This window comes from Staurois parvus, unplaced genomic scaffold, assembly GCF_062004578.1.
Source record: "Staurois parvus isolate SC_StPar_1 unplaced genomic scaffold, SC_StPar_1.0 ptg000175l, whole genome shotgun sequence".
Taxonomy (NCBI): domain Eukaryota; kingdom Metazoa; phylum Chordata; class Amphibia; order Anura; family Ranidae; genus Staurois; species Staurois parvus.
In genome coordinates this window covers 1,956,057-1,982,186 of record NW_028317971.1, presented here as the reverse complement: position 1 = coordinate 1,982,186, position 26,130 = coordinate 1,956,057, and the positions used below count along the sequence as shown (strand labels likewise).

General features: G+C 44.1%; 1 protein-coding gene across 1 annotated transcript in view; it reads left to right on the top strand.

Annotated features, from left to right (window-relative positions):
• Positions 1 to 26,130, top strand: part of LOC149462377 (uncharacterized) — a 459,390-nt gene that overhangs the window by 122,114 nt on the left and 311,146 nt on the right. The window contains exons 19-26 of the mRNA XM_089676871.1: positions 1,902 to 2,021; positions 8,367 to 8,513; positions 9,786 to 9,974; positions 11,767 to 11,906; positions 12,709 to 12,832; positions 13,007 to 13,150; positions 14,551 to 14,738; positions 25,866 to 25,937. Of these exons, the coding sequence (XP_089532997.1) occupies positions 1,902 to 2,021; positions 8,367 to 8,513; positions 9,786 to 9,974; positions 11,767 to 11,906; positions 12,709 to 12,832; positions 13,007 to 13,150; positions 14,551 to 14,738; positions 25,866 to 25,937 (1,124 nt within the window). The remainder of the gene's footprint in view (positions 1 to 1,901; positions 2,022 to 8,366; positions 8,514 to 9,785; positions 9,975 to 11,766; positions 11,907 to 12,708; positions 12,833 to 13,006; positions 13,151 to 14,550; positions 14,739 to 25,865; positions 25,938 to 26,130) is intronic.

Genomic DNA, 26,130 nt, shown 5'->3' with positions numbered 1-26,130 from the left:
AAGGGGTGAATCTAGACCCAAAAGTCAAAATGTAATAAATTGCAGCCTATCAACCTTTGAATGTGGTAGCAGCATTAGTTTTTTGGGGTTTTTCTTTTATTTTCCTCTGGTGCTCCAGCAAATAAGTGCTGTTTTTTCAATTTCCTTTCAAGGTTAAGTTAACCTTTGGAACATGTTATATACATGTTAATTCCACCGGTATTTAGGGTAACATGTTCCAGCTCCTACCACCTCTCCCACCAGTCCCCCCTCTCTGTAACAACAGGTGGGGGTTCTTCTCCCTGCACCTGCTGTCACTTTTAAAAATAGTGTGGCTGTGCGGGGCACCACCCACAAAGTCTCATCATTCATTCACAGATTCCTGTGAATAAATTAACTACATGTCCTGACTGCCACTGTAGCAGACTGACTTGTAGCTCCAATGGGCTGCGAGGGCACTGATGAGTACTTTTGTAGTCCACTGACTTGTCCTCTGGCTTTCAAACAGAAAGCTGTACAGTGGTATAGTCTGGAATCCAGAGGACATGTCTGCAGGAGCTCACATTGCACTCATGATCTACTGATCATTGGTGCAATGCTTTCCAGGTTCCTGTAGGAAAAAATAATAAATGTAAATTTTTTTTTCTGTTAAGGTGAACAAGCTATGCAGTAAAGTGAAAAGTAGAAGGTTGAGACAAACCATTTAATACTGACAGGGATGCTTACAATGGCCAATGTTTATTAATTTAATTGAAACCATTATCCCCCCCCCCCCAAAAAAGTGTGTCTGTATCGGTTTAAAAAGTATTAGCTGAAGTTAGGCTTTCAATTGAAATTGTTAGTCATTTTTGTAAAGTGCAACCAAATCTGCTAGTCCATTTAAAAAGTTACAAAACCTAGGACCCTGCATTCACTATATCTGGTCTCCCACAGTACACAGAACATGAAAATTATTTTAGTAAATATAAGCTGCTAAATAACTTTTATCATCAGCAGTTAGAGCAGTCTTGTGACTTTTATCAGTGTCCAGCAGAGCACTGCTTAAAGCTTGTAGGAGGAGTTTTCATTCTCCTCTCACTGTCCTATGAGTTTGCATAACCCCTGACCCTCTGTGTCTGGACGGTGCTGATTGGCCCTGTGCTGATCACATGTACCCTCCCAAGAAAAAGAAAAAACTCTAGCAGTACACACCAAACTGAGCTTTGTTGCTCCTCCATAGATAGAGGTGTCACTCTAAATCTGGCCATAAATGGCTTGAGAGATTTCTCAATCCACAAAAACTAGGTGGATGTAGAAATAATCCACCCCCATCTCCCGCAAGGACATTTTACTCTGACAGCGGGACTCACCACTGCCAGAATACACTGATCAGCAGCTACAGCTGCTGATCAACAAAAGTTTCCCAGCATGTCCTTCTGTCAAGCAGGGATGGCCACACACTGAAAGAAATTCATCCAGCCCCTGCTAAACCAGCAAAATTTTGATCAGTGTTGGTCAGCTTTATACAGTATGGTAGTGACTAGATTACGTGTTGGAAAAATAAAGGAAAGAAGCCTAAAAAGAGAAATCTGAAGCAGCCCCCACATCTAAGGATTGGTTTAAGGTTTATTTATGCTTTAATACAAAAGATGTATTAAGAGGATTAAATAGGCCATCTATAGATGAATGGTTAAACTGTAAAGTACCGACATCTTATTCACAAATCCCTTTTACTTCAAATTCTACTCTAAGGGCAGAGGAGAATATATAATTACTGTAGCTGCCACATAGCAAAAAATGTAGATTGAGCTGTATGTAGTTTTTGCCATAAGATTCATGTCCAGGTTCCCCAATTCATTTAGATAAGGTTTAATCTAAAAACAGCTTGGATATTGTCTTTCTTCATAATTGCCTGAATATTCTTTTTTTTCTTTCTTTTAAAGTGGATCTACCCAAAGTAGACTCATTTGAAGTTAAAGAGACCACTGGGGACACTGCATTACTGAGCTGGACTGGAGTCACTGGGGCAACATCTTATCTTTTATCATGGAGGCTTTCTTCCCGTGAGTGTTGCATGACTCGTACGTTGTATCACACCAAGCAGAATAGCAGTAATAATTGCCGATCCACCAACCCAAACTCAGGGGTATTGATCAACCAAACATATACCTAATACACAACACTGAATAAAAGGTGCAAATTTGAATACTGTATGCCACTGAACAACACTTACATAGGTATTATGTGCTGCCAAATATCAAACTGGTGCTGACTGAGTTCAGACTTTGAAGTAATATACAGTTGCAAGAAAAAGTATGTGAACCCCTTGGGATTACGTGGAGTTTTGCATGAATTGGGCATAAAATGTGCTCTGAACGTCATCTAAGTCACAACAATAGAAGAACACAGTCTGCTGAACATAATACTACACAAACATTAGATGTTGCCATGGTTTAATTGCACATAACATGTAAACATTCACAGTGCAGGGAGGAAAACGTATGTGAGGCCATAGCTTAATGACTTTTCCCAGAGCTAATTGGAGCCAGGAGCGAGCCAACCTTGACTCCAATCAGTGTGATGATATTGGATGTGTTGCTGACAGCTGTCCTGCCCTTAAAAAACACACACCTGTTTTGGGTTTACTTGTTTCAAGAAGCACTGTCTGATGTGAACCATGCCTCGCAGAAAAGAGCTCTCAGAAGACCTACGATCAAGAATTGTTGACTTGCATGAAGCTGGAAAGGGTTACAAAAGTATCTCCAAAAGCCTTGATGTTCATGTGTCCACAGTAAGACAGACTGTCTACAAATGGAGAAAGTATAGCACTGTTGCTACTCTCCCTAGGCTCGGTCGTCCTGTAAAAATTACTGCAAGAGCACAGCACAGAATGCTGCATGAGGTAAAGAAGAATCCCAGAGTGTCAGCTAAAGACCTACAGAAATCTCTGGCACATGCTAACATTTTTGTTGACACATCTACAATAAGGAAAACATTAAACAAGAATGGAGTACATGGGAGGACACCACGGAGGAAGCCATTGCTGTCCAAAAAGAATATTGCAGCACGTTTGAAGTTTGCAAAAGAGCACCTGGATGTTCCACAGCACTACTGGCAAAATATACTGTGGACAGATGAAACTAAGATTGAGTTGTTTGGAAAGAACACACAACACTATGTGTGGAGAAAAAAAGGCACAGCACACCAACATCGAAACCTCATCTCCACTGTAAAACATGGCGGAGGGAGCATCATGGTTTGGGGCTTCTTTGCTGCCTCAGGGCCTGGACAGATTGTTGTCATTGATGGGAAAATGAATTCCAGAGTTTATCAAGACATTTTGCAGGAAAACGTACGACCATCTGTCCGCCAACTGAAGCTCCGCAGAGGATGGGTGATGCAACAGGACAATGACCCAAAGCATACACGTAATTCAACAAAACAATGGCTGCAACAGCACAGAATACGCCTTCTGGAGTGGCCCAGTCAGAGTCCTGACCTCAACCTGATTGAAATGCTGTGGCATGACCTTAAGAGAGCGATTCACACCAGACATCCCAAGAACATTGCTACACTAAAACAGTTTTGTGAAGAGGAGTGGTCCAAAATGACTCCAGATCGTTGTGCAGGTCTGATCTGCAACTACAGGAAACGTTTGGTTGAGGTTATTGCTGCCAAAGGAGGGTCAACCAGTTATTAAGTCCAAAGGTTCACATACTTTTTCCTCCCTGCACTGTGAATGTTTACATATTATGTGCAATTAAACCATGGCAACATCTAATGTTTGTGTAGTATTATGTTCAGCAGACTGTGTTCTTCTATTGTTGTGACTTAGATGAAGTTCAGAGCACATTTTATGCCCAATTCATGCAAAACTCCACATAATCCCAAGGGGTTCACATACTTTTTCTTGCAACTGTAGTAATACCTCATCAAATTATACAGAGGTATGCAGTTGCAATGGTATGCTTCATATTATTGTGAAACCTGTTATTGAGGCCATTATGTTAAAGTGTTGCCTTTTGTTAATTATGTTGTAGGTTCAGAAGTAAAAAAAAAAATAGCAAAAAATTAGATACAAATTTTTAATCACAATTTTGTTAATTATCTCCACTTTTCTATGTCATGGAGTTTTAAAAAATACACTGCTCAAAAAAATTAAAGGAACACTTTTTATTCAGAGTGTAGCATCAAGTCAATTAAATTCCTGGGATATTGATCTCGTCAGTTAAGTAGCAAAGGGGTTGTTAATCAGTTTCAGTTGCTTTCGTGTTAATGAAATTAACAACAGGCGCACTAGATGGGCAACAATGAGACGACCCCGAAACAGGAATGGTTTTACAGGTGGAGGCCACTGACGTTTGTTTCCCTACTCATCTTTTCTGACTGTTTTTCACTAGTTTTGCATTTGGCTTGGGTCATTGTCACTACTGGTAGCATGAGGTGATAATTGGACCCTACAGAGCTTGCTTAGGTAGTCCAACTCTTCTAGGATGGCACATCAATACGTGCCATTGCCAGAAGGTTTTCTGTGTCTCCCAGCACAGTCTCAAGAGCATGGAGGATATTCCAGGAGACAGACAGTTACTCTAGGAGATCTGGACAGGGTCGTAGAAGGTCCTTAACCCATCAGCATGGCTGGTATCTGCTCCTTTGTGCAAGAAGGAACAGGATGACCTCCAGCAGGCCACTGGTGTAAATGTCTCCGACCAAACAATCAGAAACAGACTTCATGAGGGTGGCCGGAGGGCCTGACGTCCTTTAGTGGGCCCTGTGCTCACTGTTCAGCACCATAGAGCTCGATTGGTATTTGCCATTGAACACCAGAATTGGCAGGTCCGCCACTGGCACCCTGTGCTTTTCACAGATGAGAGCAGGTTCACCCTGAGCACATGTGACAGACATGAAAGGGTCTGGAGAAGCCGTGGAGAATGTTATGCTGCCTCTAACATCGTTCAGCATGACCGTTTTGGTGGTGGGTCAGTGATGGTCTGGGGAGGCATATCCATGGAGGGATGCACAGACCTCTATGGGCTAGACAATGGCACCCTGACTGTCATTAGGTATCAGGATGAAATCCTTGGACCCATTGTCAGACCCTACGCTGGTGCAGTGGGTCCTGGGTTCCTCCTGGTGCATGACAATGCCCGGCCTCATGTGGTGAGAGTATGCAGGCAGTTCTTAGAGGATGAAGGAATTGATACCATTGAATGGCCTCCACGCTCGCCTGACCTAAATCCAATAGAACACCTCTTGGATATCATGTTTTGGACCATCCGACATCACCATGTTGCATCTCAGACTGTCCAGGTGTTCAGTGATGCCCTGGTCCAGATATGGGAGGAAATACCCCATCCGACATCTCATTAGGAGCATGCCCTGACATTGTCAGGCATGCATACAAGCATGTGGGGGCCATACAAACTACTGAGTACTATTTTGAGTTGCTGCAATTAAATTTCAGAAAAATGGACTAGCCTGCTGGATCATTTTTTGACTTTCATTTTCGGGGTGTCTTTGAATTTAGTCCTCTGTAGGTTGATAATTTTCATTTCAATCAAACGATAGGGCATCATTATGTTCCTAACACATTTGCACATCAGTTTGCATATTTTCTTTGGGAGATTTTATGAGTATAAGATATTGCTTAATAATATGGATACTTTGTTTTCCACTGCCTGATATAGTGTGTGCTTTAAGTGAGACAAAATTGGACATAAAATCAAGATATTTACAAAACCATTTTATTTATCTGATTATGCCTCATACTGTTTTTAAAGCTGAACTCCAGGCAGATATAAATGACAGCAATGAATGCAGCTACAATTTTTACTACATCATGAAATTAATTTTTTTTTCTAAATACAAGCAGTGTGTGTACCTGAACTTGACTTGGGATTAGTCTCTAACATTCCCTGTACAGCAGAGCTCAAAAGGGGGACGGAAAAGCAGAAAAGGGCAATCAGGTGTGTGGCAGTATAGAGAGCATGCCGATAGGAGGAGAGGGCAGAGTGACATTAGACCGCTGCTACTCCTTTTACTTTCCAGTTACAGGCTAGGAATGGGGAGGAGACAAGTACGTAAACGTGAAACTGCAGCTAAATTATGACTGTGTCCCTTTACCTGTCAGACAGAACTGTGCTATGTGGCAGAGCTGTGTAAATCTCAGGACTGAAACACAAATCCTGGCAAGCAAAGAGCTCTTGTATATATATATTTCATCTTTGCCTGTAGTTTAGCCTTTACATGATAGTTTCTCTGTTTTTAGTTGTCTCTCTACAGTATCATCTGTGTAAAAACATGACCTAGCATTTTTAGAACATTATGGATAAATCATATCACATCACATTATATACTATAAGGCCTCATGCACACTGGACATTTTTAAAGCTGCTTTTTTGAGCATCAGGCATTTTTTTCTACAGCCAGTAAACTCCCCAGCATGTTATCCTACAGTTGTGACCAAAATTATTCAACCCCCAATGCTGTAAAGGGGTTTAGGGACTATAGTGTACATTTGGAATTGTATTCAGAATCAAATCCTACAAGGACGTTGTAACTACCCAAATGCAACTAAAATGACATCAATTGTTTATGTAATACAGTAGTAAATGGTTCTTATGTGGTTTCTTCATTGCCACAATTATTCAACCCCTTAAAGACTACCACTCTGAAGAACAGAGGTTCATACAGGTGCTTTCCATCAGGTATTGAAAACACCTGTGGATGTCACCGAGCAGCAATCAAGCATAATAAGCACCAATTAGGCAGCTTTAAAATGACTGTGATACTCAGCTCCTTCTAGACATTTACTGGTGTGGTTACAAACATGGTGAAGGCAAGAGAATGGTCCAGGAAGACAAGAGAAGAGGTGATTTCTCTTCACAGGAAGGGCAATGGCTATAAGAAGATTGCAAAGATGTTAAACATACCAAGAGACACCTTAGGAAGCATCATTCGCAAATTCAAGGCAAAGGGCACTGTTGAAACGCTACCTGGTCGTGGCAGAAAGAAGATGCTGACTTCGACTGCTGTGCGCTACCTGAAGCGTAGAGTGGAGAGAAGTCCCCGTGTGACTGCTGAGGAACTGAGAAAAGATTTGTCAGATGTGGGTACAGAAGTTTCAGCCCAGACAATAAGACGCACACTGCGTAATGAAGGCCTCCGTGCCAGAACTCCCAGGCGTACCCCCTTGCTGTCTCCAAAGAATAAGAAGAGTCGACTGCAGTATGCCAAAAGCCATGTGGACAAACCACAAAAGTTGTGGGATAGTGTTCTGTGGACTGATGAAACAAAATTAGAACTGTTTGGGCCCATGGATCAACGCTATGTTTGGAGGAGGAAGAACAAGGCCTATGATGAAAAGAACACCTTGCCTACTGTGAAGCATGGTGGAGGGTCAATCATGCTTTGGGGCTGTTTTGCTTCTGCAGGTACAGGGAAGCTTCAGCGTGTGCAAGGTACCATGAATTCTCTTCAGTACCAGGAGATATTGGATGGAAACGTGATGCAGTCCGTCACACACCTGAGGCTTGGGAGACGTTGGACCTTTCAACAGGACAATGATCCCAAGCATACCTCCAAGTCCACTAGAGCATGGTTGCAGAGGAAAGGCTGGAACATTTTGGAGTGGCCATCGCAGTCACCAGACTTAAATCCGATTGAGAACCTCTGGTGGGACTTAAAGAAAGCAGTTGCAGTGCGCAAGCCTAAGAATGTGACTGAACTGGAGGCCTTTGCCCATGAAGAATGGGCGAAGATACCCGTAGATCGCTGCAAGACACTTGTGTCAAGCTATGCTTCACGTTTAAAAGCTGTTATAACTGTAAAAGGATGCTGTACTAAGTACTAAGATTGAATGTCACTTGGGGGTTGAATAAAACTGATAATGCTGTGAGCACAGAAAAGACATTTGTGGTTATTTCATTATAACTGTTATGTTATATTTGTCTGACCTACAAGTGCCTCTTTAATGTAAATGTAAGCAAGATGACTGAATGATCAAAAGCAATGTCAAACTGGCCAAAACACTCAATTTCAGTGGGGGTTGAATAATTTTGGTCACAACTGTATGTGTCCAACATATAGGCTTTTATCAGCATTTTTTGGTGCATTTTCAGGCTGGAAAAACCCCCCAGAACTACTGCGTTTGTAGAGGAGTTTTTCAGCTGTAAAAATGCTCTAATGCTGAAAAACTCTGGGAGTATAGTTTTGCTAAAAAATGCTAAAAAACAAAAATGCTGAAAAACACCAATAAATGCTAATACAAACACGCTAAAAAAATAACAAAACTTGCGTTTTTAATATTATTCTACAGCCAATGCTACTGCTGTTTTTTATAACACCCAGTGTGCATGAGGCCTAAATGTGCAGCAAACTAAGACATATACATTTGTTTAATTCCTTAGAAGCCGATTCATCTGTGGAGCAGCTGGCTGGATCTTACAGGTCTTTTAGACTAAGTGGATTGCAGTATGGAAAGACATATGTTTTTGCAATAAAACCACTTTTTGGAGAGATGGAAGGTCCTGAAAGAGTAATAACCAAAACTATGCGTAAGTTATTCTACTTTTATTGCTAATTGGTTCATTAGTATGCAGTTCTGTAAGGATTTCTTCTTCCTCAACTATCTCTTAGACAGACATTACTGGACAAGCTAATTCTGTGTAACAGTTAGAAGGGATAGACATTGTTGAATATATCAGATAATCACTGCACTGGTATGAAGAAGGGATTAGTGGAGCCATTTTAGCTGAACTAATTGAGGTGCAAATTTACCAATTCTGCAGTTTTGCTAAATGCCCTGCTTAGGTGAAATTTGCTTGACAAAAATTCCGGTCTTCTTTTTTCATTATTTAGAGGCTTTTATGGTGGGTAGGGATAATAAATATTGTAATTTACTTTACAAACTACTGCTTTAAACATCCACAGGTGGTTAACCATTCTCTGTAATGTAAAACACATGTAATAGGAAGTTTCACCTACAGTGAATATTTAATGAATGTCACATTTAGTACTTTATAAATATGCCCCTATTAGTGTTTTATATATTTGTATTTTGTTTCCCTTATGTGTCCATAGATAGAGGTTGCTTTATCTTTTTTCTACATTTTTCACTGTCTATTTACTTCCATTTGTGAAAATAGTGAAAGCTTATTAATGAGGCTAGTGAAGGGGCATTTTTTCGCAAATGAACAAGTTCAGGAAAGTTGAAAGAAGCTTCCATAACCATCAGTAGCCATTTAAAACCCATTGCACCCCACAAATCCACTAAATAATATTTTTTCTTAATTTTGCCTTTCCCATTGACTCTAGTGCACTTCTCCAAAATGTAGAATTGTTTTCAAAATCTCCTTGCAAAAATTTCAGGGAAATTAAACTCTTAGTTTTGCTCATCCATAGAACTGAGATTGTTCTGTCTGTGAGAGCAGCAAGTGGCATCAGAATAGCATTATGTAAAGAATAAGGATTCCAGGTGCCACTTAAAACCGTTGACTTAAAAAAAACATAACTTTCTGCAGCCTGGAATTTATCTATTGAAATAAACATTCCAATGTATAGTAATATTACTTGTGTTATAGTGCAGTTTTAGGTGGGATCTGATATGAGCATGGTTCCCTGTAGGGCTTATATTTGATTCCACGTGACATATATAACAGGGTATGAATAGGCTTTGAAATGGAGATCTAGAATAAACTATCTAAAACATTCGGTATGATCCAGCAAAATGAAAAATATAGAAAAACACGAGTCTGAATCGATATTTGTAATATTTAATTTGCAATTTGCCTGAAAAATATGATTCCATTATTCCTCTGTCCTTACAGTCGGACCAGTGAGAAAACCTGTTCCTCCTCCTACTGTTCATGGACCTAGACTGACAACAACAAATGAAAGGACAACAACAGTGAGACCAATTGAGCGTCCACGGGCAAGTCCCCCACCAGAAACTGCCAAATTTACCAGCTCTGCCAGCTCTGCCGTTAGAGGAACAACAGCTTTTTTTTCTGAGCCAAGTAAATATTTCTATATATTTTGTATACACCAAATTAACCATTTACTCAATACAAACTGATATTGTTGTGTTTACATCCGTACTCAAAAGTCAGACTCAAGAATAAATGTTTGTTTTATGAAAATGCCCAACCATAGAAAATTGAAGGTATTTACAATAGCAACAATGGAACAACAATGAATGAAAAATGTAACGTAATTTTATTTTTACTAAAGCCCAACTTCAACCAAAATGCTTTATTTAGTTTGGATAAAGCATGAAAGGGTTAGAACCTCTCTCAGATTTTTTGGTTGATCTGTGTCCCTGTTGGGGATGCATTTTCTGTCACAGTTAAAATGGACAAAAGCAAAAACACATTTTAAGTAGTTTGAGGAAGGTTAGAACATCTGAAAATGTTTGTATTACAGCCTGTGCTTTCCTCTCGTGAGGAGAACTGCTCCCCCCATTTCATATATGGGTATCACAAGGAGAGGAAGTGAGGGGAAAATTTCCCATTAGGATCACAAACAATTTTTAAAATCTGGCAGAAATTGTAACGTTTTACTATGCAATTAAATTTAAAACAAAACCGCTGGAGTTAGGCATTAATATGAAATTAACTTTCAGATTTAATGAGGTATGGCTGAAATTCAGATTTCATGTGCTCAGCATATTCTTATATTGTGCATTACAACATTATAGCATCATTATTGAATAGTATAGCATATGTACTTTCACAGAAATGTTATGCTCATGTAGCATTACCCCCATAGGGGCTACTGGTATTAACTGGACCTTCCCTAAAAGTACAGAGGCTGCTGGTCCCTGCAAGCACAATTCCATTCACACTAGCTCCAGTAACACAGTCTACCAGGAAAGGGGTTAGGGAATGGGATAGTCCAAAATTATTAGCATATAGCAATTAGAGGACAGTCTTCTCTTTAAGCATTTGTGGGTGTTGGACAGTCTAATGCTTCACAGCTGGGTACCATGAGACAGATTTCTGTGCAGTCTAAGGCCTCACAGCTGAGGACCATGAGGCAAGTCTCATTGGCATCTGCTTATCTTGCACCAGTGCACATTGCACACTACTGGGATCCAGTGCAATCTCCAGAACACTACACTGACAGGGATCAATTTAGAGTCTTTACTCACAAGTTCCTAGGACATCTGCCACCTTCTAGCTTCCTCCAGACACGGTCCAGTGTTTGAGAAAGTTCTTCTCCAAACCAGATCTCTTGTGGTGAGTTCTTGAAATCAGCTTCTAAGATCCATCCATGCCCTCGACCCTGACACCTCTGAGGCCTCTAAACAGCTGCATTGTCCATGGGCTGCCTGAAGCAGCAGCCCCTCAGGCTCTGGAACCCTCCTGTGGAGAGAGAGCCTTGCTCTCCAGTGCTTCATACTATTTATCACCTTTTCAACACCCTACTGGACACACCACTCCAGGGAATGGCTGAAGCATGATACATATTCAGGCTGATTATTTGCCATTTTTTTGTATCTCCCTCGCTAAGCTCTAGAAGCTTCTTACAGAAGTAGGGGAAAGCAATTAAACTCCCAGCCTTTGAAACCCCGGACAGACCAGGTTAAACAATCACTGCACCCTTGATTACAGTAGGAGCCAAAAACTAAATGTACCTAATATCCTATGCTAGGAGGCCGCTACACTGAAATGATATAAACCCCATGATAATGTACAGTAGAGCAAGTGTCTTACGTTTTGTTTTCAGATATAGACTGAGTATACACTTCAATATGTTAGAATTGTGTTAACTAATTAAATCCAAATATAATATGTTATTTTTCTTTAGTTTGTGCAAAGCTGAAAGCTGACATAGTATTTCTTGTGGATGAGTCGTCCAGCATTGGACCAAACAATTTTAACAAAGTCAAAGACTTCTTGTATAGAATAGTTTCATATTTTCCTAAGATTGGATCCCAAGGAACACAGGTAGGATCAAAGTTATATTAAATGTATGTGTTTAAAAAAAAATATTTGCTTTTCTATCTGCTTCTTTAACACATGCAGTAAAGTGGTATCCTGATACTGCTGAGAGACACAAGTACATGTGAGTCTACTACTTGATCTCATTATTCCTCTTTTTGGTGAATGGGCACAAAGTCCCACAGATACAAACTAAAAACTTGTGGAAAGCCTTCCCAGTGGGGCAGAGGCTGTTCTAGCCACAGTGTTCAGGGAATGGAATGTCAAGCAAGCTCATATGGTTATGGTAAGGTGTCCAAAAAGTTTTGCATATGGGGGAGGGTTAATTTACTAATAACATATAGGCAGTTTACTTTGCAAGGAAATTATTCCCAGAGCTTGGTGAATAATGTGAAATATCACTTTGCAAATAATACCAAATCATGTGTAAGCATACTCCATAGTGTGTATTCAAAGGTGTGATTAAGAGACTTGAAGCCTTAAACATTAAACTATGTGCTTCTATGAATTATGATAATTAATAGTATAAATATATCTCTTTTTTATAACATATTATAAAAAGTGTATCCATTTAATGAATGGTTCAAATACAGGGAAAATGTATGCTTGATGTGTTTATTTAAAAAGATGTCGTCTGACCAATTTTAAATGTAATTATTGTTATGACTCTTATCTTATGTTTAAGATCATGTTACAATGTATAATGTTGTCTTCTTGCATATTATACATAAATTACTTTAGTTAAGCAGGAATATTTTCAGTTTATTTTGTCTCACAGTGTTGACATATCTTATCTATTGTTTATTAGATTGCTATTGTTCAATATAGTGAAGAACCGAGAACAGAATTTCATTTGAATGAAAACAAGGACAGGAATTCTATTTTGAAGGCCATACGAAGCATGCAGTATTTTGGAGGAAATACCAAGACAGGTGAGCAGCATGTGTTGTGATGGAGACATAAAGAATACAAGAATGAAATACTAGTGTTACCAAATATACTACAAAAAAGATGTAGCTACCTCTGTGAAAAACAAATATCTAGTCCTATCTGTGCCATAAGTGGGGTTTAAAGAAATGTAAATGTTGTACATCTCTGTCATTCAGGACGAGGTATTGGGCATGTTCTGAAGGAGCTCTTCCAGGTGTCTAAAGGAATGAGGCCATCTTCTCCTCATTTGATATTGTTGATAACTGATGGACGATCACAGGACAATGTTATGCAGCCATCCAGAGTGGCTCATGCCTTAGGTATTGTATCAATTACAAAAGACATACAAATGTACAGTACATACATATACATACACACATACAAATATATAATGTTGACCGTACTATTTTCCTTTATCAAAGGAAACATATTTGGAAAAATATAATTAATAATTGATACAACATACTTTTTGCTTTGTAAAATAAGACTTTCTTCATAGCATTATGAAACTGAAATACTGTAATTAATACATTATTTGTAAAGATTAAAATGGTTCTAAAGGCTGAAGGTTTTTTACCTTCATGCATTATATGCCTGAAGTTATTATTATTATTATACAGTATTTATATAGCACTAAAAGGTTTGCTCAGCGCTGTACATTATAGCGGGGGACAGAACATGAGACAATACAATAACAAAACAAAACACGAGGGGGTCAAGGGCCCTGCTCTTTTGAGCTTATAATCTAAGAGTTAAAAACCTTCTGTGTGCAGCAGCCCCCTAATACTCACCTAAGCCCCCTCTCGATCCAGCGATGTGCACTGGAGTCTTGGCTATCCCAGGACTGCTTCTCCTCATTTGCTGAGCTGGAGACAGGAGCCATTGGCTCCCACTGCTGTCAATCACAGCCAGTGAGCCAATGAGAAGAGAGAGGGGGCGGGACGAGCCCGGGCTCCGTGTGTGAATAGACACACGGAGCAGTGGGTGCCCCCATAGCAAGCTGCTTGCTGTGGGGGCACCCAACAGGAGGGAGGGGCCAAGAGAGCTTGCGGGGGACCAAAGAAGAGGAGGATCCAGGCTGCTTTGTGCAAAACCACTGCACACAGCAGGTAAGTATAGACATGTTTGTTATTTTTTCTTTAAAAAAAAAAATAAGCCTTTAGAATTACTTTAAGGCTGACTATAGATGTTAGAAGGAAGTTCAGGTATTTAGGCTTAATTCAGCTTCTCTCAGGCTTTTCTATAAGCTAGGAACAGAATACACATGCATGGGTTGACCATGCTTATATAAAGATTTTCTTACTATTTTGTGGGGAAAATCGAATTTATGCCATCCAAAACCAGGAGAAAGCTGTTTCCTCATCATACCTTAATTTGACAATTTCCTTATTGTTTTTTTACCATCCTGTCTACGTTTTGTTTTTTCACCTTTCAGTGCTACAACATCTAGGTAAACCCTTTACAGTCTACAGGGCAAACAATTGAAATGTATTAGTAAAATAGGGCAAATTGCAGCAAAATGAAAAGTAATTATATCACCTATATTTATTATTGTGTTTCTAAAAAGGGAATGCAAGTGCTACATGACTGTTTTTCCTTGTATTCTAGCATATCTCTTTTCTTGCTTATATGAAATTATTTAGCACCAATGTTACAAAACAGGGAGCTTTCACCACATCAATTTTTTTTAAATTGTACATGTCTTGAAACTATTTTTTAGGGATCCGTATGATTGCTGTGGGCGTGGGAGCTGCAGATATGGATGAGCTTAGAAGTATCATGATGCAGCGTAATCTGGATGACATATTCTTTGTCAACACATTTGATGACTTCCCTCTAATTGTACAAGAGCTGATAGAAACAATTTGTTTTGAGAACAAAGCAACAGTGAAAACACAAGCTGAAGAGGTAAGACAATACCATGTAAATCATATGTTAGAGAAAAAAAGACGCTATAACAACATAATTATTCTAGAAATTGGTTCTTGGTTTCTATTTCCTAGCCAGAATGTGACACAATTTTAAATTTTTGAACACTTTGCAACAGAACCTGCTGAGCACTATGCAAGGACATTGTTTAGAAGGCTGAAGCCTAAACACATATTGTACCTGTACCATACACAATCACTCTTTTCTTCACCAGGAAATGACTAAATTAACTGATCCTATGCACCAGGTTAGCTCAGTTCATTTGTAATATGAAGTGGGCAGTGCTGTATATACTGTACAGTATACACTATATTGCCAAAAGTATTGGGACGCCTACTTTTACACGCACATGAACTTTAATGGCATCCCAGTCTTAGTCCGTAGGGTTCAATATTGAGTTGGCCCACCCTTTGCAGCTATAACAGCTTCAACTCTTCTGGGAAGGCTGTCCACAAGGTTTAGGAGTGTGTCTATGGGAATGTTTGACCATTCTTCCAGAAATGCATTTGTGAGGTTAGGCACTGATGTCGGATGAGAAGGCCTGGCATGCAGTCTCTGCTCTAATTCATCCCAAAGGTGTTCTATCGGGTTGAACTCAGGACTCTGTGCAGGGCAGTCAAGTTCCTCCACCCAAAACTCACTCATCCATATCTTTATGGACCTTGCTTTGTGCACTGGTGAGTAGTCATGTTGGAACAGGAAGGGGCCATCCTCAAACTGTTCCCACAAAGTTGAGAGCATGAAATTGTCCAAAATGTGTTGGTATGCTGACGCCTTAGGAGCTCCCTTTACTGGAACTAAGGGGCCCAGCCCAAACCCTGAAAAACAACTCCACACCATAATCCCCTCTCCACCCAACTTTACACTTGGCATAATGAAGTCAGGCAAGTACCGTTCTCCTGGCAAACACCAAACTCATATACGTTCATCGGATTGCCAGACAGAGAAGCGTGATTTGTCACTCCAGAGAACACATCTCCACTGCTCTAGAGTCCAGTGGCAGCATTCTTTACACCACTGCTTCCGATGCTTTGCATTGTACTTGGTGATGAAAGGCTTGAATGCATCTGCTTGGCCATGGAAACCCATTCTATGAAGCTCTCTACGCACTGTTGCTGTGCTAATTTAAAGGCCACACAAAGTTTGGCAGTCTTTAGCCATTGACTCTGCAGACAGTTGGCGACTTCTGCATACTGTGTGCTTCAGCATGCATTGACCTCTCTCTGTCATTTTACGTCATTTTGGCCTACCACTTTGTGACTAAGTTGCTGTTGTTCTCAGTTGCTTTCACTTTGTCATAATACCACTAACAGTTGACCATGGAATATTTTGTAGCAAGGAAATTTCACAGATGGACTTATTACACAGGTGGCAACTTATCACGGTACTACGCTTGAATTCACTGAGCTCTTAAGAGCGACCCATTCTTTCACAAATGTTTGTAGAAGCAGTCTGCATGTCTAGGTGCTTGATTATGTATGAAAACATAAAGTGTATCCAAACAAATAATAATAAAACTGAGGTGTGTCAAAACAAATTAAAGTACGTGATATCACAAAAAAAAAACAATAGTGAAAAAAATATTTAAAATAATGTCCATCCACCACTAGAGATGAGCGAATTATTAAAAAATTCGATTCGGCTGATTCGCCGAATTCGCGGAATAAATTTGATTCGAGGCGAATATATTCGCTGCGAATTTAACTTATAAAAAGGGTGTTTCTAGGCTTCAGAGAGCCTTTATATTAGTGCAGAACACTGTACCTTTAATTTAAATGCCCTTGGAGTCTGCTGGGGAAGAGAACTAATACTGTCAGTCAGTATGACATGCAGATGAGTGCCGTCGATCTTAGAATCACCGCACACTTCACTCATTTGGGCAGTCACGGGGCCAAAACCAGAGTGTGGAGCCACAGTGTGGCGGTGGAGGCAGCAGCAATGGGAGGCCATACAGCACCCTATGACAAAATGGAACCCACCAGCAGTGTGAGGAGACCTGAAAGTGGCACATGGCAGAGTGTGGCGATGGAGACAGCAGCAATGGGAGGCCGTACAGGGACCCATGACACACTCTGGACCTGGCAGCAGCATGAGGAGGCGGTACAGGGGCCCATGACAGATTACGGGCCTGGCAGCAGCAGTGGGCGGGCGGTGGATGCAGCAGTATTCGGAAGCCAAACACAGGCCTCGGTTAAAAAGCGGAAGCCGTCAGCAGCGTGAGCAGACGACAGAGGCACATGGCGCAGGGTGGCGGTGGAGGCAGCAGTATTCGGAAGCCATACACAGGCCTAGGTTAAAAAGCGGAAGCCGTCAGCAGCGTGAGCAGACGACAGAGACACATGGCGCAGGGTGGCGGTGGATGCAGCAGTATTCGGAAGCCAAACACAGGCCTCGGTTAAAAAGCGGAAGCCGTCAGCAGCGTGAGCAGACGACAGAGGCACATGGCGCAGGGTGGCGGTGGAGGCAGCAGCAATGGAAGGCCATACAGCACCCTATCACAAAATGGAGCCCACCAACAGTGTAAGGAGACCTGAAAGTGGCACATGGCGCAGGGTGGCGGTGGAGGCAGCAGTATTCGGAAGACATACACAGGACTAGTTTAAAAAGCAGAAGCCGTCAGCAGCGTGAGCAGACGACAGAGGCACATGGAGCAGGGTGGCGGTGGAGGCAGCAGTATTCGGAAGCCATACACAGGCCTAGGTTAAAAAGCGGAAGCCGTCAGCAGCGTGAGCAGACGACAGAGACACATGGCGCAGGGTGGCGGTGGAGGCAGCAGTATTCGGAAGCCATACACAGGCCTCGGTTAAAAAGCGGAAGCCGTCAGCAGCGTGAGCAGACGACAGAGACACATGGCGCAGGGTGGCGGTGGAGGCAGCAGCAATGGAAGGCCATACAGCACCCTATCACAAAATGGAACCCACCAACAGTGTAAGGAGACCTGAAAGTGGCACATGGCGCAGGGTGGCGGTGGAGGCAGCAGTATTCGGAAGACATACACAGGACTAGTTTAAAAAGCGGAAGCCGTCAGCAGCGTGAGCAGACGACAGGCACATGGCGCAGGGTGGCGGTGGAGGCAGCAGTATTCGGAAGCCATACACAGGCCTAGGTTAAAAAGCGGAAGCCGTCAGCAGCGTGAGCAGACGACAGAGACACATGGCGCAGGGTGGCGGTGGAGGCAGCAGTATTCGGAAGCCATACACAGGCCTAGGTTAAAAAGCGGAAGCCGTCAGCAGCGTGAGCAGACGACAGAGACACATGGCGCAGGGTGGCGGTGGATGCAGCAGTATTCGGAAGCCAAACACAGGCCTCGGTTAAAAAGCGGAAGCCGTCAGCAGCGTGAGCAGACGACAGAGGCACATGGCGCAGGGTGGCGGTGGAGGCAGCAGCAATGGAAGGCCATACAGCACCCTATCACAAAATGGAACCCACCAACAGTGTAAGGAGACCTGAAAGTGGCACATGGCGCAGGGTGGCGGTGGAGGCAGCAGTATTCGGAAGACATACACAGGCCTCGGTTAAAAAGCGGAAGCCGTCAGCAGCGTGAGCAGACGACAGAGATACATGGCGCAGGGTGGCGGTGGATGCAGCAGTATTCGGAAGCCAAACACAGGCCTAGGTTAAAAAGCGGAAGCCGTCAGCAGCGTGAGCAGACGACAGAGGCACATGGCAGCAGCAATGGAAGGCCATACAGCACCCTATCACAAAATGGAACCCACCAACAGTGTAAGGAGACCTGAAAGTGGCACATGGCGCAGGGTGGCGGTGGAGGCAGCAGTATTCGGAAGACATGCACAGGACTAGGTTAAAAAGCGGAAGCCGTCAGCAGCGTGAGCAGACAACAGAGGCACATGGCGCAGGGTGGCGGTGGATGCAGCAGTATTCGGAAGCCAAACACAGGCCTCGGTTAAAAAGCGGAAGCCGTCAGCAGCGTGAGCAGACGACAGGCACATGGCGCAGGGTGGGCTTCAATTGAAGGCCATACACAGGCCTAGGTTTAAAAGTCCCTCACAGTTAATTCCAATAACGAACTCTACTCCTCCGTGCAATCTACTTACGAGACCCTGGGCAGGTCTGGGTCCAATTTGTGGTAGAGACTGGTTTTGTTCAGCCATGCTTGAGCGAGTAATAACAGGTCTGTGCTGCCCTTTGGTGTCTGGCTTAATGCGCACAACACTGAACGTCCCAGCGTTTGTCAACGATTTGCCGTTAAGTGATGCAAACCCGCTGAACCACGTTCATGAGGAGCCGGTACAGGGGGCCATGAATCAGTATGGACCTGGCAGCAGCGTGAGCAGATGACAGAGGCACATGGCGCAGGGTGGCGGTGTAGGCAGCATTATTCTGAAGCCATACACAGGCCTAGGTTAAAAAGCGGAAGCCGTCAGCAGCGTGAGCAGACGACAGAGACAAATGGCGCAGGGTGGCGGTGGATGCAGCAGTATTCGGAAGCCAAACACAGGCCTCGGTTAAAAAGCGGAAGCCGTCAGCAGCGTGAGCAGACGACAGAGGCACATGGCGCAGGGTGGCGGTGGAGGCAGCAGCAATGGAAGGCCATACAGCACCCTATCACAAAATGGAACCCACCAACAGTGTAAGGAGACCTGAAAGTGGCACATGGCAGAGTCTGGCGATGAAGTCAGCAGCAATGGGAGGCCATACAGGGACCCATGACACACTCTGGACCTGGCAGCAGCAAGAGGAGGCGGTACAGGGGCCCATGGCAGAGTGGCGAAGCGTAAGCAGCTTAAATTGAAGGCCATACAGAGGCCTATGTTAAAAATAATAACATGTTTGGGGCATGATTCATGGAGGATTTAGTCAGTTGTGTCAGGAACTGGTGGTTTGAAATCCAGACTAATCCACGCCTGATTCATTTTCACAAACGTGAGTCTCTCCACACTTTGGGTGGACAGTCGTGTCCTCCGCGGAGTTACAATACCTCCTGCCGCACTAAACACGCGCTCCGATGCCACGTTACTGGCCGGGCATGACAGCCTTTCAAGGGCAAATTCAGCTAGTTGGGGCCAAAGGTCAAGTTTCGTTGCCCAGTAGTCAAGGGGATTGTCTACCTCGGTTGGCAGGGTGCTGTCCAAGTAGGCCCGAGCCTGTTGTTTGAGGTCCTGCTCCAGGTCCACCTGATGCTGCTGCTGCTGCGGCTGGTTAGTAGTTTCCTCACTGTGCTGGTGAAGAAAGCTACTCATCATCGACTGCAGACTGAGGCAGCCGCTGCTGGTGGAGCTGCCACTGCTCCTACCACCCCACCCCTCCCCTGCTGCCATGGCAGCGGAACGCGAGCGCACAGGGCCCACAGTGTCTGAGGATGGACGTTGGCGCAGAAAGGCAGAGACCAACTGACTACATAGGTGGTTTTTATAGTACTTTATTTTGGCCTCCCTCTCAGCAGGTGTGAAAAAGGCCACCATTTTTGAACGGTAGCGAGGGTCCAACAAGGTGGACAGCCAAAAGTCATCCCTCTGTCTGATGGTTATTATTCGGCTGTCGCTACGCAAGCAACCGAGCATGCTATGGGCCATTTGTGCCAAGGAATGCGAGGGACTCCCTGCCTCCATCTCCACAGCATACTGCCACGGTGCGTCTGGGTCCTCTGTCTCCTCCTCCTCCTCTACCAGATGCTCCTGCTCCTCCACTCCTGTCCGCTGAGTGGAAAAACCACCCATTTCACTCAATAATTCCTGAGCACCAATGTCCTCCTCTACCTCCTCCTCTTCTTCCTGTCCTGCCCCCACAGGGGTCATGTGGCGTTGAGATCTGTGCGCCACGTCTACCGCACCCTGACCAGCCATTGTTAACAGCATTTGTTCCAGGACGCGCAACAGAGGAATGACGTCGTTCATCCCATAGTCCTGCCGACTCACGAATAGCGTGGCCTCCTCAAAGGGCCTGAGCAAGCGGCAGGTGTCACGCATGAGCTGCCAATGGCTGACATCTAAGTTACACAGGGGAGTACCTTTATCCGCTTGTAACATCAGGAAATCGGTGATGGCCTTTCGCTGTTCGTAAAGGCGGTCTAACATATGTAGGGTTGAATTCCACCTTGTTGCAACGTCGCAGATCAGGCGATGCTGTGGAATTCCGTTCTGCCGCTGCAGCTCAAGGAGGGTGTGCTTTGCGGTGTAGGAATGGCTGAAATGCATGCAAAGTTTACGTGACATTTTAAGGATGTCTTGCAGTGGGATGGTGGATTTTAGGAACCGCTTGACAACCAGATTGAACACGTGAGCCATGCATGGCGCATGGCACAACCTTCCTTGACGCAGAGCAGACACCATGTTCTTTCCGTTGTCGGTCAACATGGTTCCGATTTTCAGTTTGCGCGGAGACAGTCATCTGTCGATTTCTCTGTTCATTACATTTAGAAGTTCCTCCCCTGTGTGACTACGTTCGCCAAGGCATACCAGGTGCAGCACAGCGTGACACCGTTGCGCCCTGCACATGTGATATGCCGGTCGGGTAATGGGACTTGGCACGGGGGTGGCGGCTGAGGACACGGCGGAAGAAGAGGTGGTAGAGGCGGACATCTTTGCTGGACCAAGGACGTGCAAACGTGGAGGCAAAAGCGGCGTGACCTGTCCAAGTTGCTGGTGCGGCTGTGCCGGCACCACGTTCACCCAGTGGGCCGTAAATGACATGTACTGTCCCTGACCGTAGTTACAGCTCCACACGTCGGCGCTGCCGTGCACTTTGGCAGAGACCGACATGCTCAAAGACTGGCCCACCATGTCTTCTACATGTGAATGCAGGGCTGGCACTGCCTTTTTGGCGAAGAAATGACGGCTTGGCACTCTCCACCGCGGCTCGGCACAAGCCATCATTTCTCGGAAAGGTGCTGAGTCCACCACTTGGAAAGGGAGGGACTGCAGCACCAGCAACTTGGACAGGAGGACGTTCAGCTTCTGCACCGTCGGGTGCGTGCTCGCAAACTGTTGTCTCTTGGAAACGGATTCCAAGAAAGACTGCTGACGGAATCCGTGAAGAGGAGTAGCAGGAGAAGGAGCATCTGAAAGAGCGAAAGATGCCAACGAGCGACAACTCCCCTCAGCAGAGGTGTTGGAGCCTTGACTGGCTGATAGAGGGCGATTGACGTCGGGTGACGGAGCAAGTAACGGAGCGGGTGATGGAGCGGGGGCTGGGGCAGGCAGAACCGCCGTATCTTTATCACGGTTTTCCCAGGCCACTGAATGGCGACGCTGCATATGCTGACGCAACGCTGTAGTCCCAACATGGGCCCCCTGGCCACGCTTGACTTTCTGGCCACATAGTCGACATACGGCTACGTTTACTTCCTCGGGCGGCTTGACGAAAAATTGCCACACCGCCGAGTAGGAAACTTTGCCCCCGCTACTCCTCACTGGCTGACTGCTACTTCCTCCGTGCACACCGGCACCACTACTGGCCGTGGTGGTAGGCTGCAGTGGAGCTGGTGCTCTACTTCGTGGCCGTTTGCCTCCACTGACACTGCTGCGACCCTGCTGCCTCCTGGGCAACCCACCGACTGTTTTGCTCGCTGGCAAGCTGGCACCCTCTTCTCCTGATGATGCGGAAGCAATAGCCTGATGACGACGAGGCTGCCAAGTGCGATCAGCCTCATCATCATCAATTAGGGTCTCCGCGTCACTACTAGCCCCCTCGGCTGCGTGTGGGTCAGGAGACAGACCTGTCTCTAGACCGGCTACCGAGCCACTCTCCTCGCCAGTACTTCTTCGCCTGGCTGCTGAAGAGGCGGATGTCTCCCCCCGTTCCTGACCGCCCTCTCTTAGCTCTTCCTCACTGTACAGTGGGGCTGAGCCCACAGCATGCAATACTTCGCTTGGTGAGGGAACACCAAAGGACAGGGGCAGGTAGAGGACACGTGATTTCAGTGGGCTTGCTCCCGGGCCATGCCAACTAACGGTTGTGTCTGACGTACCCACCGACCGTTGGCTGTAGGTGTCAGAGGTGACCTGGGAAGAAGAAGACGACCGAGTCAACCAATCGATGACGGCAGGGTTGTCGGTGGAGACACGACCGCTGGATGACACCGGGAGCACTGGCCTCTGGCTGCGACTAGTGCTGCCTCGACCCCTTCCTCTGCTGCCACGTCTGCTCGCTCCTGAAACATTGCCTCCTCTGCCACTCCTCTGCGTGTTGTCTGACATACTCTTTAATTCAATAAGCACCCCAAACATAAAACAGGATTTAACTCTTCGAACGTACAATAGTGGTTGTGAAGCAGAAAGTAACGATTCTGTGTCCCTGAGTAACGATTCTGTGTCCCTGAGTAACGATTCTGTGTCCCTCAGTAACAATTCTGTGTCCCTGAGTAACGATTCTGTGTCCCTGAGTAACAATTCTGTGTCCCTGAGTAACAATTCTGTGTCCCTGAGTAACGATTCTGTGTCCCTCAGTAACGATTCTGTGTCCCTGAGTAACGATTCTGTGTCCCTGAGTAACAATTCTGTGTCCCTGAGTAACGATTCTGTGTCCCTGAGTAATGATTCTGTGTCCCTGAGTAACAATTCTGTGTCTGTCCCTGAGTAACGATTCTGTGTCCCTGAGTAACAATTCTGTGTCCCTGAGTAACGATTCTGTGTCCCTGAGTAATAATTCTGTGTCCCTGAGTAACGATTCTGTGTCCCTGAGTAACGATTCTGTGTCCCTGAGTAACGATTCTGTGTCCCTGAGTAACAATTCTGTGTCTGTCCCTGAGTAACGATTCTGTGTCCCTGAGTAACAATTCTGTGTCCCTGAGTAACGATTCTGTGTCCCCGAGTAACGATTCTGTGTCCCCGAGTAACAATTCTGTGTCCCTGAGTAACAATTCTGTGTCCCTGAGTAATGATTCTGTGTCCCTGAGTAACGATTCTGTGTCCCTCAGTAACAATTCTGTGTCCCTGAGTAACAATTATGTGTCCCTGAGTAACTATTCTGTGTCCCTGAGTAACAATTCTGTGTCCCTGAGTAACGATTCTGTGTCCCTGAGTAACAATTCTGTGTGTGTCCCTGAGTAACGATTCTGTGTCCCTGAGTAACGATTCTGTGTCCCTGAGTAACAATTCTGTGTCCCTGAGTAACAATTCTGTGTCTGTCCCTGAGTAACGATTCTGTGTCCCTGAGTAACAATTCTGTGTCCCTGAGTAACAATTCTGTGTCCCTGAGTAACGATTCTGTGTCCCTGAGTAACGATTCTGTGTCCCTGAGTAACAATTCTGTGTCCCTGAGTAACGATTCTGTGTCCCTGAGTAACGATTCTGTGTCCCTGAGTAACAATTCTGTGTCCCTGAGTAACAATTCTGTGTCCCTGAGTAACAATTCTGTGTCTGTCCCTGAGTACCGATTCTGTGTCCCTGAGTAACAATTCTGTGTCCCTGAGTAACGATTCTGTGTCCCTGAGTAACAATTCTGTGTCCCTGAGTAATGATTCTGTGTCCCTGAGTAACGATTCTGTGTCCCTCAGTAACAATTCTGTGTCCCTGAGTAACAATTCTGTGTCCCTGAGTAACGATTCTGTGTCCCTGAGTAACAATTCTGTGTCCCTGAGTAACGATTCTGTGTCCCTGAGTAACAATTCTGTGTCTGTCCCTGAGTAACAATTCTGTGTCCCTGAGTAACGATTCTGTGTCCCTGAGTAACGATTCTGTGTCCCTGAGTAACAATTCTGTGTCCCTGAGTAACGATTCTGTGTCCCTGAGTAACGATTCTGTGTCCCTGAGTAACAATTCTGTGTCCCTGAGTAACAATTCTGTGTCTGTCCCTGAGTAACGATTCTGTGTCCCTGAGTAACAATTCTGTGTCCCTGAGTAACAATTCTGTGTCCCTGAGTATCGATTCTGTGTCCCTGAGTAACGATTCTGTGTCCCTGAGTAATGATTCTGTGGCCCTAAAGTCTCTGTGGCCCTAACTCTGTCCCTAATACAGACAGGTCTGTCTCTCTTGAATGACCGGAGGCTAATGGAGAATTCTAAGATGGCCGCGATTTATAGCTCCACCATTACACAGTGCTGGCTGGCTGCTGATTGGCTAATGCGATCACATGTCATGAATGAATGCATTATGGGTCAGCGCGCCTTGTCTGCGCGCCTTTCCAGAGATCCCCGCTCCGTCGCCACACATGTCGCCGCCATTTTTGGGAAAATTCGATTCGTGCATCCGAAGTTTGCTAATTTTCGGATTCGGCGCGAATCGAATTTTTCCTAATCTTCGAAACGAATTCCACTTCGTCATGTTCGATTCGCTCATCTCTATCCACCACCATAAAGTGCTCTTGCTTGTAGCAAAACTACTCTAATAAAAATTGCCATCACCGTCTCCCAGTGAATAGAAGACTCAGCAGAAAAGATAACATCTTTTTGTTATATGTAATCTTTATTCTGTTGGTTTTTAATAAATACTACACTATTTGAAGTTTATTTGCTCTTGGCGAGCTTTATTTCACCACAGCCCGGCTAGACAGAATGACACCTACTTACAGAGTTTCATGTCAAGATACACGTGCGTCTGCTTAAACACATGGGCATTTATGCTGTTGTAGTGACAGCCATCATTTCTGGTGAGTCTTCAATTCACTTGGAGATAGTGACGACAATTTTGATTGGAGTAGTTTTGCTACAAGCAAGAGCACTTTATGGTGGTGGATGGACATTATTTTTAATGTTTTTTTCACTATTGTTTTTTTTTTGTGATATCACGGACATTAATTTGTTTTGACACACTTCAGTTTTATTATTATTTGTTTGGTGCTACACTTTATGTTTTCAGTTATTATTTAGGTTTGTATACTACCTATTGGTGTTAGCTGCTTTACACTCTCAGTCAGCACGGATATTGTTTATTTTATTTTATCTGCTTGATTTTATATACCTGTGGCCATGGAGGTGATTGAGATTTAATTTTATTTTATATTTAAAACATTTATTTTGACTGGTTGTTTTTTGTACTTTGATTTTTCAAATGGTGCCATACGGCTCAAATTAAGTGTATGATGATGAATAATAAACTTTTGTATAAATTACAGTATGTGAAACAGAACATATGTGAGCAGTTGTTACATGATGTTCTATTTAAACTACTGTCATAACTATGAAAACCCAACAGTATTTATTTTTGCAGGTTGTCAACCCAGACGAAACAGAGATACTTCCTGAGGAACCAGTGGGACCTTGCTCATCTTCATGTTCTAAAGTAATGTTTATACTGGGCAGCACATTTTTGGGTTAGCCCTGGACTGTAGTCAGTTGGGAATACATGATGTACACTTAGCTTGGTCAGAATAATATGGAGAGGTGTAGCAACTACCAGAATCTTCAAGCACCCAGTTTACCAAAGAGGGGGCAATAGTAATTGTTCCAGCAATTCCTGAATTCTGTTGGCTGGA